General features: G+C 43.6%; 1 protein-coding gene across 1 annotated transcript in view; it reads left to right on the top strand.

Annotated features, from left to right (window-relative positions):
• The first annotated feature begins 9693 nt into the window (after window positions 1-9693).
• LRRC37B (leucine rich repeat containing 37B) overlaps window positions 9694-13930 on the top strand; it is a 37978-nt gene continuing 33741 nt past the window's right edge. The window contains exons 1-2 of the mRNA XM_011940159.1: window positions 9694-10938; window positions 12157-12728. Coding sequence (XP_011795549.1) covers window positions 9766-10938; window positions 12157-12728 — 1745 coding nt within the window. The 5' untranslated portion in view covers window positions 9694-9765. The remainder of the gene's footprint in view (window positions 10939-12156; window positions 12729-13930) is intronic.

Raw genomic sequence — 13930 nt, 5'->3', positions numbered from 1 at the left:
GCCTCCCAAAGTGCTGGGATTACAGGCTTGAGCCACCGCACCCGGCCAATTTTGGGTTTTTAGTAGAGATGGGGTTTCACCATGTTGTCCAGGCTGGTCTGGAACTCCTGACCTCAGGTGATTCCCCTGCCTCGGCTCCCAAAGTGCTGGGATTACAGGCATGAGCCACCGCGCCCGGCCCCTTTGTGCACTTTTAAAAACATATCTTAGAATTTGTGATATGTGTTTTATTTTCATTTTCATTTGGTTCACAATATTGTAAAATTTCTATTATGACTTACTCTTTGACCCATTATTTGTTTTAAAACATACTGTTTAATTTTCAAACATTTTGGGATTTCCCAGACATCTTCGTTGTTGGTTTCTAATTTAATTCCATTATGGTTAGAGAACATACTTGGTATGATGAATTAGAAAAAAAAAAAAAATTTAGAGGTTTGTGTATGGCCTGAAACATGGTTTGTTTAGGTGAATGTTCAGTTTGTAATAGGAAAGATGTATTCTGTTGCCATTAGGTAAAGTGTTTCATAAATAATAATTAGGTCAAGTTGGTTGATCGTGTTAAGGTCTTCTCTATCCTTGCTGATTTCCTGTCTGCTTGTTCTAGTGATTACTGAGAAAGGAGTGTTGAAGTCTACAATGATTGTTATGAGTTTGTTCTCTTTCTCCTTGAAATTCTGTCTGTTTACACATCCTGTATTTTGAGGCCCTGTTATTAGATGCAGGAACATTTACAGTTTTGTCCTCTTGATTATTTGACCCCTTTATCATTCTGAAATAACCTTTATTTCTGGCAATAATCATTATATTAAAAACCATTATTTGGCCAGGCATGGTGGCTCACGCCTGTAATCCCAGCACTTTGAGAGGCCAAGGCGGGTGGATCACCTGAGGTCGGGAGTTCGAGACCAGACCGGCCAACATGGTGAAACCCTGTCTCTTCTGAAAATAGAAAAACAGCCTGGCATGGTGGCACATGTCTGTAGTCCCAACTACTCAGAAGGTTGAGGCAAGAGAATCACTTGAATCCAAGGGGTGATATTGCAGTGAGCCAAGATCATACCACTGCACCCCAGCCTGGGAAGCAGAGCAAGACTCCATCTCTAAATAAATAAATTCATACATAAATAAAGGCCGGGTGCTGTGCCTCACGCCTGTAATCCCAGCACTTTGGGAGGCTGAGGCGGGTGAATCACCTGAGGTCAGGAGTTCGAGACTATCCTGGCTAAGATAGTGAAACAATGTCCCTACTAAAAATACAAAAATTAGCCAGGCGTGGTGGTAAGCACCTGTAATGCCAACTACTTGGGAGGCTGGGGCAGGAGAATTGCTTGAAGCCGGGAGGCAGAGGTTGCAGTGAGCCGAGATCGTGCCACTGCACTCTAGCCTGGGTAACAGAGAAAGACTCCGTCTTAGAAAAACAAAAAACAAACAAAAACCCATTATTTAATACTAATATAAAATTAGTGTTTTATATTAGTAATATAAAACTGTTTTTGACTAGTGTTAGAGTGACGTATTTTTCTCTACCCTTTTGCTTTTAATCTATATATCATGATATTCATTTATTTTTTAATTTGTAAAAATAGAGATGGGGGTTTGCCATGTTGCCCAGGTTGGTCTTCAATTCCTGGGCTCAAGCCACCTGCCCACCTCAGCCTCCCAAAATGCTGAGATTATAGGCATGAGCCACCATACCTGGCCATATCATTGTATTTTCAAATGGTTTCTTTTTTTTTTTAGTTTTTCTTTTAAATGTAATCTGACAGCATCTTTTAATTAATGTGTTTTGGACCATTTACATTTAATATGATCGATAATGACTGGATTTAGGTTTCCTATTTTATTTTTTTTTCTGATTATCTCTTTTTTGGGGGGTTTCTTCTGTTTCTTTTTTCTGCCTACTTTTGGATTAATTGAATATTTTTCAGTGTTATGTTTTATTAATTGGCTTTTGGTCATATCTGTGCTATGTTTTTGCTGTAGGAATTACAAAATATATACCTAACCTACCTACTTAGAGTTAACATTTTACCTCTAAATAAAACATAAAAGTATTGCAACCATTTAGGTTTCTTTATTCTAATCCCCTCCCTTATAATTGTATATATATGTGTGTGTATGTGTGTATATATCCATATACACTTTCAATGAGATATAGATATATATACTTTCAATGTATATCTACATGCATATAGTGTATATGTATGTAGACATATATCTACATGCATATAGTGTATATGTATGTAGACATATATCTACATACATTTCCTGTTGCCACTCATGACCCAATTTTCTTGACCAGTTATTCCTCCTTCAAACATCCCTCTTACATGTGATAGTCCTCAGCATTTAGTTTCCCCAACTTTCCCCTAATTATCAGTTGACTCAATTACCACCAAAATATCAATGACTTCTAGATCTATTTTCCTACCTAGACCTCTCTTCTAAACTCCATTTATGTATTTCCAACTGCCTTTGTTGTCCCCAATAAACTTCACATTGTAGGAAATAAAAAGAAAGGAGTTACAAAAGTTTAGGTTCAAAGCAAAAGTTAAAAACTCAAATGAGACAAAGATTTAGTGATGATAAAGGTTATGGTCCACAATGAAGATATAAAAGTAATGAACCTTTCTGTAAAACATGTATGTGGTAGAGCCGGTCCCCAACTTTAAGCCTTTCAGCGATTCAAGTAACTACAGAACATCTTTAAAGTACTGAGAGAAATGTCCATCCAGAATTCTATATCCAGCAAAAATATCCTTCAACAATTAAGGCAAAAAGAAAAAGAAAAAAGACATTTCGGATGAAGAAAATCTAAGAGAATGTGTTGTCAGAAGTTCTGCTCTAAAATAAATGTATAAGAAGGTCTTTAGGCCAAAGGAAAATTATACCAGTGGTAATACTAGAACTTCAGAGATAAAGAAAGAGCAGCAGAAATAGTATCTGGGAAAATTTTAAAACACAAACGATTGTTTCTCCTCTTAAACTCTTTAAAATATGTATAGTGGTTGAAGGCAAAAGTGAAAACACTGGTGAGACTTTCAATGTATGTAGATATATATATGTGTGTGTATATATATACACACACACACGTATATCTATATACATGTAGAGGTAATAATGGTAGCTATTTTATGGAGCTGATCTGAGGATAAAATGAGATAATGCGCTTTAAAGTGCTTAGCACAATGTCTGGCAAATAGAAAGCACTGTATAGGCCAGGCATGGTGGCTCACGCCTGTAATCCCAGCACTTTGAGAGGCCTAGGCGGGTGGATCACTTGAGGTCAGGAATTTGAGACCAGCCTGGCCAACATGGTGAGACCCCATCTCTACTAAAAATATAAAAATTAGCCGGGTGTGGTGATGGGCTCCTGTAATCCCAGCTACTTGGGAGTGAGGCAGGCGAGTGGCTTGAACCTGGGAGGTGGAGGTTGCAGTGAGCCAAGATTGTGCCACTGCACTCCAGCCTGGGTGACAGAGTGAGACTCGGTCCCAGAAAAAAAGAAAGCACCTATAAAAGCTAGCTGGTGATTTTTATATTATTATTGACACAGAAGATAGGGATTGGGGGCAAATGGAATGTACTTGAAGAGCATAGCCTTGTTCATTAATAACGTTAATACTAGACTGGGACACTATTCTAAATTAGAAGGTGAATCCTTGTTACATTTGACAAATACGTTTCATCATTTTAAAAAGCTTTAAATGCGTCATAGATTATTTCTTCTTGATATGCCATTCATGGTTTATAGATATGTAATAGCAGATTAAATAATTAGATTTTATTAGTTCTGGAGTATTAACTTCTGCTGGAAATGAACTTCCCCCTTCCCTATACCAAAACTGAGTGAGGCCTCTTTTTCTCAGATACCAATTAGAAATAAGGGGACAATGTTACACTTTTTCCTTCTAGAAACACACATTGTGTAGAGTTGTCTTTTGAAGTCTAGAAGTCTGAAAACACTGTAAATTTTTTTTATAATTAATACAATAAACGTATTGGTCAACTCCGAAAAATCTACAGTGGTTTCTGAGATTTAATCTTGGCATGACTTTACCCCTGCATCTCTGCCCTCGGCAGGCAGTTTTGTTTATGGGTGTCATTGGTTGAACAAACACTGTTTTAGTTGTTACAGTAAATAAAACATGATCTGTGCTCTAAAGGAGTCAACAAATGAGCCAGGGGGGATGAGTAATTGGCTGTATATAATCGTGCTCACGCTGTCATGGAGGACTGTACAGAGTGTCAGAAGCACAGTGCCAGGAGGCACAGCAAAGGGTAGTAGAGGTGACATTTGAGCCCGGCCTTAAAAACTGTCTAGGATTTCTCAGAATTTCAGCAAAGTAAGGTAATTTCTGTCTAAAATATACAGGCAAACTTTTTATTAAAAATATGAGAAATTAATTAACACATTATGACCACGATGCAGATTTAAAACCCAAGGCATAATGAGTGCCGTTGACCAGTTCATCGAAACAGTTCAGAGAAAACATCCATGTAGATCCTTCTTGTATTACAGGATACAAAGGAGCAGAAAATTTTGCCTCAGTAACTGCCAGGTCATTCTAATTAAAGTACCTGTACATTGTAATATAATTCCTCCATTAAGGTAATAACAGATCAGGTGGTCCAGAGTCTGTGTCATTCAGTCAAGAAAGTCACTCCCTTAACCTAGACTGTGCTGGAAATTCATTGACAAATTTTGTTCTTTGTTTCTCCATTTTTCTTCAGAATTCATGCAGACCACTTGACTTCCTTAGCATTTTTTTTTGTAGGCACATATTAATGTCTTTGGTTAAGCTTCGGCTTCCCTTTGCATCAATCCTGTTGTAATTATTGCCTCCTGAGGCATCTTTTTGCTTCCCTTGCATGAGTTTCCAAAACCCTACTTTCTGCTTGGTAAGGGGAGTATCCATTTTCTTTAAAGCAGTAGTTTTCAAACTTGCCTGCACATCAGAATTATTTGGGGAGAAGGATAAAAATACAGATTATTGAGCTTTATCTGGGATTCTGTAAATTTGGGTTTCATTTGAGATTACTTTGAACAATTTACCAGATGATTTTTGCTTCTCCTCCATTTCAGTTTTAGGAAGGACTGTTTCAAGGCAGCTTTTCAAACTTCAATGACCATATAAATCACCTGAAGATTGTGAGAAACTGCAGATCCTAATTTAGCAGCCCTGGGTTTAGGCCTGAGATTCTGAAGTTCTCTCAAACGTGATAATATCAATCTCTTGTTGAGCAGAAAGGTGGTTTTTTTGTTTTTTTCTTTTTCTTTTTTTTCCAATATCTTCATGGCATTCAATGAGTAGCAGAGTTTGAAGGTAACCTCTGGAATTTCATCGAATGTATATGAATTTTTACTCATCTGGATCTTAGGGGAAATAACCCATCTGGTTACAGGGAGGGAGGACCTTTAATAATGAAGCCAAATGTGTGGGTTGTCTCCCTCTCCCTAGTATGCAGAGGTATCCCTTGCACACACTCAAAACTTCTTAGACCAAAAGCATTATAGCTCTAGTTTGCCTTAAAGGAAGTTGTATTGTCTATGGAGCATGTGGGCCATTTTCTGTCAAAAAAAATGTTCAAATGTTTTCACTCTGAAGCTTTGTTCATTGTATCTGGTGGAATTCTGGTTCTCAGTGAGTAGACACCTAGCTGTGCTTCTAATGTGAAGTGTCTACTAGCCCCGTGGTCTCTATTTTGGATTTGAACTTACTTTGACCCCACACCTGATGCCTTTCCATTTAGTCATATTGTGATTCAACATTTTTGTTTCCACATTTTTTATTTCCTATGTTATTATTCCTTAGTTCCTATCTGTAACATCATAAAGTTCTGTGACCCAAACACAGTTGATATTTCATACATATGTTAAAAACTGAGCTGTGAGACCAGACATGGTGACTCACGCCTGAAATCTCAGCACTTTGGGAGACCAAGACAGAAGGATCAGTTCAAGCCGGGAGTTTGAGATCAGCCTGGGCAACAAAGCGGGACCATGTCTCTAAAAAAGAGAATTAGCTGGGCACAGGGGAGTAGACCCTGTTACTCTGGAGGCTGAGTCGGGAAGATCACTTGAGCCCAGGAATTCCAGGCTGCAGTGAGCTCTGATAGTGTCACTGCATTCCAGCCTGGGTGCAGAGTGAGACCCTGTCTCCAAAAAAAAAAAAAAAAATCCAAGGGTATAATGAGGGAACTTCCAGGAAGGTGCTCTTATTTTCTGCTTTTAGAAACCAAAATAATGTTTCATTGTGGGCTGCTACCAATATATGCAGGAAGTTTTAGAATGAAAAACATTCTGAATTGATCCTTGCTGACTTTATTTCAGAAAGTGATAAAATAGCTGTGGAGTACAGACCCAGTGAAGAGATTATAGATGTCACATGGGCAGAAGAACTACACGGTTTAATTCAAGTATGTGGAGATAAAAACTCAAAGGTAACAGGGCCGGGCGCAGTGGCTCAAACGTGCTTTGGGAGGCCAAGGCGGGCGGATCACCTGAGGTTGGGAGCTCAAGATCAGCCTGACCAACATGGGGAAACAGTGGCACATGCATCCCGCTACTTGGGAGGCTGAGGCAGGAGAATCGCTTGAACCTGGGAGGTGGAGGTTGTGGTGAGCCAAGATCGCTCCATTGCACTCCAGCCTGGGCAACAATAGTGAAACTCCCATCTCAGAAAAAAAAAAAAATCTCAAGGGTCAGATAACATATCCAGTATAACCATAATTCAAAATAAGCAGCAGAATTTGGAGGATAATTTGTTTCATTCTCAGGAACATGTGAAACTCTGAAACTGCTTTTTGAGTGCAGGGTATTTCTGGGGCTTTTCCTAAAGTCTTGACCCTTGACTCTGACCCCTTATTTGAAGTTTGGAGAGCAGAACTGAGGACTGTATGACTACAGTTGTGGACATAGGAGAGGGGTTAGTCTCCCCTGGCCCCAGGAGTAAGGGATGCTGGGCTGCTTGAACACAGGCCTTTTTAGAACTCCCTTCAAACAGGATCCCAGAGATGTGGGGAGAATGTAAGTGGCCTTAAGACTGATTGTGCTACAGCTTTCAAAAACTATAATGCCTTTCAAATATGGCTTATTACTTGGATCTCAATATCTCCCATAAACCTTGGGTGGACTATTTTGCTGAAGATCTTTCTGTCAATCATTTATGATCATGTGCTGCAAAATGAAGTTTTGGTCAACAGTAGACCACATATATGATGGTGGTTCCATAGGAGTATAATGGAGCTATCCCTATACAGGCATACCATTTTTATCTTTTTGTTGTTGTTGTTATTGTTGTTGAGATGGAGTCTCACTCTGTTGCCCAGGCTGGAGTGCGATGGTGTGATCTCAGCTCACTGTAACTTCTACCTCCTGGGTTCAAGTGATTCTCCTACCTCAGCCTCCCGAGTAGCTGGGATTATAGGCATGCGCCACCATCTCAGCTAATTTTTGTATTTTTAGTAGAGACTGGTTTTTGCCATGTTGGCCAGGCTGGTCTCGAACTCCTGACCTCAGGTGATCCACCCACCTCCGCATCCCAAAGTGCTGGGATTACAGGCATGAGCCACTGTGGTTGGGCCCCATTTTTATCTTTTATACAGTATTTTAACTATACCTTTTCCATGTTTACATGCACAAATACCTGCCATTCTGTGACAGTTGCCTTTAATATTCAGTACAGTAACACATAGTACAGGTTTGTGGCCTAGGAGTCATAGACCATACCATATAGCCTAGGTGTGCTGTAGGCTATACCACCTAGGTTTGTGTAAGTATATGCTATGATGTTAGCACAATGGTGAAATCACCTAATGACACACTTCTCAAGCTCCTCACATGGCAGGCAACACATGACTGCATATGAAAGCTCTTAAATAGGGATTGTTTCTAAAGTAATCTCAAAAGAAAAGTCATTATTTACTATTTATGGAATTTTTTTTAAAAAAAGGAGCAAAAGTTTCCTTTCAGTGGAAACTTAATTTGGGGCTAGAGTGTTTTATTTAACTTTCACCCCGAAGTTGCAATGTGTTTTGAAGTCCTTCCCTGTAAAATAATTATTTTAACTCCATTTAAATAAAACCCACCCAGTAAACTTCAAGCTTTAAGAAGTCTAGGTTTGGCCGGACGCGGTGGCTCAAGCCTGTAATCCCAGCACTTTGGGAGGCCAAGACAGCTGGATCACGAGGTCAGGAGATCGAGACCATCCTGGGTAACACGGTGAAATCCCGTCTCTACTAAAAAATACAAAAAACTAGCTGGGCGAGGTGGCAGGCGCCTGTAGTCCCAGCTACTCGGGAGGCTGAGGCAGGAGAATGGCATGAACCTGGGAGGCGGAGCTTGCAGTGAGCTGAGATCCAGCCACTGCACTCCAGCCTGGGCGACAGAGCCAGACTCCATTTCAAAAAACAACAACAAAAAAAGAAGTCTAGGTTCCTGTGAAATGTGAGAGGAAATCAGCACTGATTTCAGAAATCTGATTATAACAAAGATCCATCCCTAAATAAGGTGAATCTTGGAATCCCTTCAGTTTTATTTTATTTTATTTTATTGAGACGGAGTTTCTCTCTTATCGCCCAGGCTAAAGTGCAATGTTGCGATCTAGGCTCACTGCAACCTCTGCCTCCCAAGTTCAAGCGATTCTCCTGCTTCAACCTCCCGAGTAGCTGGGATTACAGGCATGCACCACCACGCCCGGCTATTAGTAGAGATGGGATTTCAGCATGTTGATCAGGCTGGTCTAAACTTCTGACCTCAGTGATCTGCCCACCTCGGCCTCCCAAAGTTCCGGCATTATGGGTGTGAGCCACTGTGCACAGCCCCCCCTTCAATTTTAAAACCGTCACTATGCACCTTATGCCTATGCTAGGCACTGGAATAAGATGAAGCACCTTCTTGGAGTTTACATGCTGATAATTGTGCCAGACAGTAATAGGTAAGAATGGCTGTGGGGGAAGTCAGCTGCGTTCTAATTACAGTCGCATTTCAGGAAATTATTTAACATGTTGACTTTAACAGCCTAAGCCTCTTCTCCATGTGTGCACACAGGGTAGATCTCTGAACGGTGGCGCTGTAACTTCTAGGGTAATGGCTGTGTTGAGTCAAGGCAGGATGACGGTTCAGCCTCCTCCCTGTTAGTGCAAAGGGCTCTTCACTTGGATTAAAGCCTTCTTTCCCAGACTGAATTGCCCACCCCCACCACCCCTCCTACAGAAAATTTGGAGTCCTCGCTTATTCCCTGGCAGCCCCTACCTGGTAGGGTGGTGAATTCATTATCAAACATGCGACAGTTTAGCGAAAACGGCAACATTTTGGAATAAATGACTGTAATGTGCGTCGTGCCTGCCACCCTAACTGGGGCCCATTTTGCAGCTCAGTTGCTCTCCCTGAAAGGAAGAGTATGCTCGGATTTCACCTTGGAGGAGGAAGAGTTCAGGCTGCCACAACTGGACTAGCACTTCTGAAGATCCCAAGGCGAGGTCCCGTGACCCCAACCCACCACACCACAGCAGGCTGCTGGAGTCCTGGGACCACCTGGGTCTGTGGCCTAAATCCTTCCTCCCTAAGGGGAGGGGGAGGGGTGTTCTAGCTGGGTGGAGTGGGAAGGGGTGTTTGGGCGGGATTATGACATACGATTGCCCTGGTGACATGGAGCAGATCTGGACCCAAGCCTAATAAAGGTGGCATAAATAAAGGTGTCATAAAGACAGGGCGGGGCGCACGCTCATAAGGGGCATGAGCATCTTGAAGTTGCCAGAATGACTCCCGCTCAGTGCGCAGCACCCGCGTGTGTCATGTCCCGGCCGCGTTTCTGGGGCCCATGGCCTCTCCTCATGTGGCAACTATTGTGTCTACTAGTCAAGGAGGCTCAGCCTCTGGAGTGGGTGAAGGACCCGCTCCAGCTGACCTCTAACCCCCTGGGGCCGCCTGAGCCCCGGTCTTCCCGCTCCTCCCATCTCCCATGGGAATCTCCCCATGCGCCCACTCCCCCGGCAGACCCGGGGGACTTTGATTACCTGGGGCCCTCTGCTTCCTCGCAGATGTCAGCCCTGCCCCAAGAATCGACTGAAAATTTGATTCCATTCCTGGACCCGGATTCACCTGAAGAGCTCCCCTTGGGGCCAGAGCAGTTCTCCACTGCACACCAGGATTTAAATGACAAGCTGACTCCAGAAGAAAGGCTCCCAGAGGTGGTCCCACTGCTGGACGGGGATCAGAACCAGACCCCAGTTCAGCTTCCTCGCCTCAAAAGTAAGGTTCGAACTGCAGATCTAGATCGGGCTGCAGGTCATCAGGCAGATGAAAGACTTGTTCCGCTGGACAGTAAGGTTTCAAAACCAATCACATTTATTGTTTCGCCCAAGAACCTGAAGAAAGATGTAGCTCAGCGTTGGAGCCTTGCTGAGATTGTTGGAATTCCACACCAGTTATCCAAGTCTGGGCATCAGAAACAGACTTTGCAGGATGAATATTCGAGTATGGATACACTGTATCCCGGAAGCCTGCCTCCAGAACTCAGGGTGAACTCAGATGAGCCTCCAGGGCCCCCTGAGCAAGTTGGACTTTCTCAATTCCATCTGGAGCCCGAAACTCAAAATCCAGAGACCCTTGAATACATCCAATCCTCTGTACTCCAGCAAGATGCCCCAGGGCAGCTTCCACAGCTCCCTGAGGAGGAAGAACCTTCTTCAACCCAGGAGGAGGCCCCAGCTCTGCCTCCAGCATCCTCTATGGAGAGTCTAACTCTACCGAATCGTGAGGTGACAGTTCACCCCCCAGGTGAGGATCAGGCTCTTTATAACTTGCCCGGCATTACAGTTAAACCTGCAGATGTGGAGGTTCCCATGACTCCAGAGGCTGAAAACGAGACAGAATCTTCCCAAGCCCAGCAGGAGTCCCCAGGTCAGCCTCCAGAGGCGGTGGAACCTTCTGCAACCCAACAGGAGGCCCCAGCTGAGCCTCCAGGTCCTCCTATGGAGCCTGAACTTTCCCTTAGTGAGCAGGATCAGCCAGCTCAGCCTTCTGAGTCTTCTGGGGAGGTTGAGTCTTCTCCAGCCCAGCAGGAGGCCCCAGCTCAGCCCTCAGAACATCATGAAGTCACAGTTTCACCTCCTCGTCACCATCAAACTCAGCATTCAGATTTTCCCAATGTCTCTGTTAAGCCTCCAGACATGCAGTTCACCATAATAGAGCCTAGTGCAGGGGTGGGAACTTCTCCAGTCTTCCAGGAGGCTACAGCTCAGCTCTCAGGGCCAGGTAATGATGCAGAGCCTCTCGCCACCCAGCACGGGGGCCCACCTCTGCCTCCAGAGTCACTGGAAGAGGCTGGACCTTTAGCAATTCAACAGGAGACTTCAGTTCAATCTCCGGAACCTGTTAATAGTGAGAACCCCTCTCCAACCCAGCAGGAGGCTGAAGCTGAGCATCCACAGACCGCTGAGGAGAGTGAGTCTTCTCTAACCCAGCAGGAGGCCCCAGCTCAGACTCCAGAGCTCCCTAATGTAGTTGTAGCTCAACCTGCAGAGCATTCAAACCTGAATCAAGCCACAGTTCAACCTTTGGACCTGGGGCTTAGCATCACGCCAGAATCCGTGACAGAGGTTGAACTTTCTCCAACAATGCAGGAGACCCCAACTCAGCCTCCTAAGAAAGTTGTACCCCAACTTCCAGTACATCAAGAGATAACAATTCCAACACCAGGTCAGGATGAAGCTCAGCATCCAGTGTCACCCAGCGTCACAGTTCAACCTTTGGACCTAGGACTTACCATCACTCCAGAACCCACTACGGAGGCTGAACATTCTACACCCTTGAAGAAGACTATAGTTCCTCCAAAGCATCCTAAGGTGACACTTCCACATCCAGACCAGGTTCAGACTCAGCATTCACACCTGACTCAAGCCACAGTTCAACCTTTGGACCTAGGGCTCACCGTCACTCCAGAATCTACAACAGAGGTTGAACTTTCTCCAACCATGCAGGAGACCCCAACTCAGTCTACTAAGAAAGTTGTACCCCAACTTCTAGTACATCAAGAGGTAACAATTCCAACACCAGGTCAGCATGAAGCTCAGCATCCAATGTCACCCAGCGTTACAGTTCAACCTTTGGACCTGCGACTTACCATCACTCCAGAACCCCCTGCGGAGGTTGAACTTTCTACAGCCCTGATGACTACAGCTCCTCCTCCAGAACACCCTGAGGAGACACTTCCACCTTCAGACAAGGGTCAGGGTCAGCATTCACACCTGACTCAAGTCACAGTTCAACCTCTGGCCCTGGAGCTTACCATAACTACAGAACCTACTACAGAGGTTAAACCATCTGCAACCACAGAGGAGACCTCGACTCAGCCTCCAGACCCAGGGCTTGCCGTAACTCCAGAGCCCATTACCGAGACTGGACATTCTTCAGCCCTGGAGAAGACTACAGCTTCTCATCCAGACCAGATTCAGACTCTGCATCGAAGCCTGACTGAAGTCACAGGTCCACATACTGAACTAGGACCTACTCAGGATTCATCGGTGCAGTCTGAAAGTCACGCCCAAAATAAGACTTTAACTGCACCAGAGGAACAGAAGGCCTCCACAAGCACCAACATATGTGAGCTCTGTACCTGCGAAAATGAGACGCTGTCATGTATTAATCTCGGCCCAAAGCAGAGGCTCCGCCAAGTGCCTGTGCCAGAGCCCAACACCTACAATGGCACCTTCACCATCTTGTAAGAATCACCTTTCCTCAGTCATCCTCTGTGTCCTGCCTGATGTGGCAGCCTTTTCCTGGAGGCCTTCCTGGGCCTCCTTTATCTCCCCAAGCCACACTGACAACTGACTTTCTGCTTTCACCTTTGCTTGTCAATTCTGCCTTCTCATTCTCCTTTAATGTTAGACCCATTCTCTAGTCTTTTACTTTTACTCCAGTCTTTTACTTGTTTTCTCATCCATTTTTATTTAGCCCCATCACATCATTGCTTAACCGCTGCTCTCCTCCCATTTTTGCTTCACCCTCTTTACAGCAGCCTGTCCCTCTCCCGATCTGTGATGAGGCTCTAAGTGGTTAAGAGTTGATTCTGGAGCCAGGCTACCTGGGGTTGAACCCAGGTCTGTTTATTAGGTTGGTGACCCAGAGCAAGTTATTCTGCTCTGTGACTGAGTTTCCTCATCTTTCAACTGGGGGTTATGCTAGTTCCCATTTCATAGGATTGTGAAATTTAGGTGAGTGAATATATGAAACACTTCATCAGTGCCTAGCATATGTAGGAGTGTTGGCTGTTAACATGATTACTCAGTCCTTTAGTTATGTCCACAACTCATCGTTGTCCCTGGCTTTCGATATGTAGCACTCGTTTTGTGTGAAACCCAGGGCCAAGTATGCTGCTGTCTCCAGAACATGAAAATGATAGGAGGGAAGAAATAGAATAGGCATAAAAAGGGAGGTATATATAATTAATCACTAAAAGAAAATGCATACTGTCGGTGCTAGAATTTACCAGAATCTATGATCCTTGAGGTGTGGAGATCAAGGAAAGCTATATGGATAAGCTAAAACTTTACTTGGGTCTTAAAGACTAGCTATAATTTGTTAAATAGAAAAAAAAATGGGAGTACAGTCTAGGCAAAGGCATGGCTACAGATATGGTTGGAATTTAGTAGACCAATCTGGCTGCAAAGAATTAGGTGAGGGAGCAATGCAGATATGATTATGTAAAACCTTGACTATCAGCTACAGGAGTTTGAAAGTTACACAGTGAGGTGTGGAAAGCCATTGAAAGTTTCTAAGCAAGAGAGGTTAAATTACTAAAACAGGAGAATTATTTTATTTTGTTTTTTGCTTTATGTTCAAGTGTAGACATGCAAAGGATTATTTTTGAATCCATATGTAGAGCGCCCAAAAGGAAAAGCTTATTTCAGGGAGACAACTTAG

The sequence above is a fragment of the Colobus angolensis genome, unplaced genomic scaffold (assembly GCF_000951035.1).
Source record: "Colobus angolensis palliatus isolate OR3802 unplaced genomic scaffold, Cang.pa_1.0 Scaffold187, whole genome shotgun sequence".
Taxonomy (NCBI): Eukaryota; Metazoa; Chordata; class Mammalia; order Primates; family Cercopithecidae; genus Colobus; species Colobus angolensis.
Note: the sequence above shows the minus strand (reverse complement) of the source record. Positions and strands in the feature narration are given on the sequence as shown.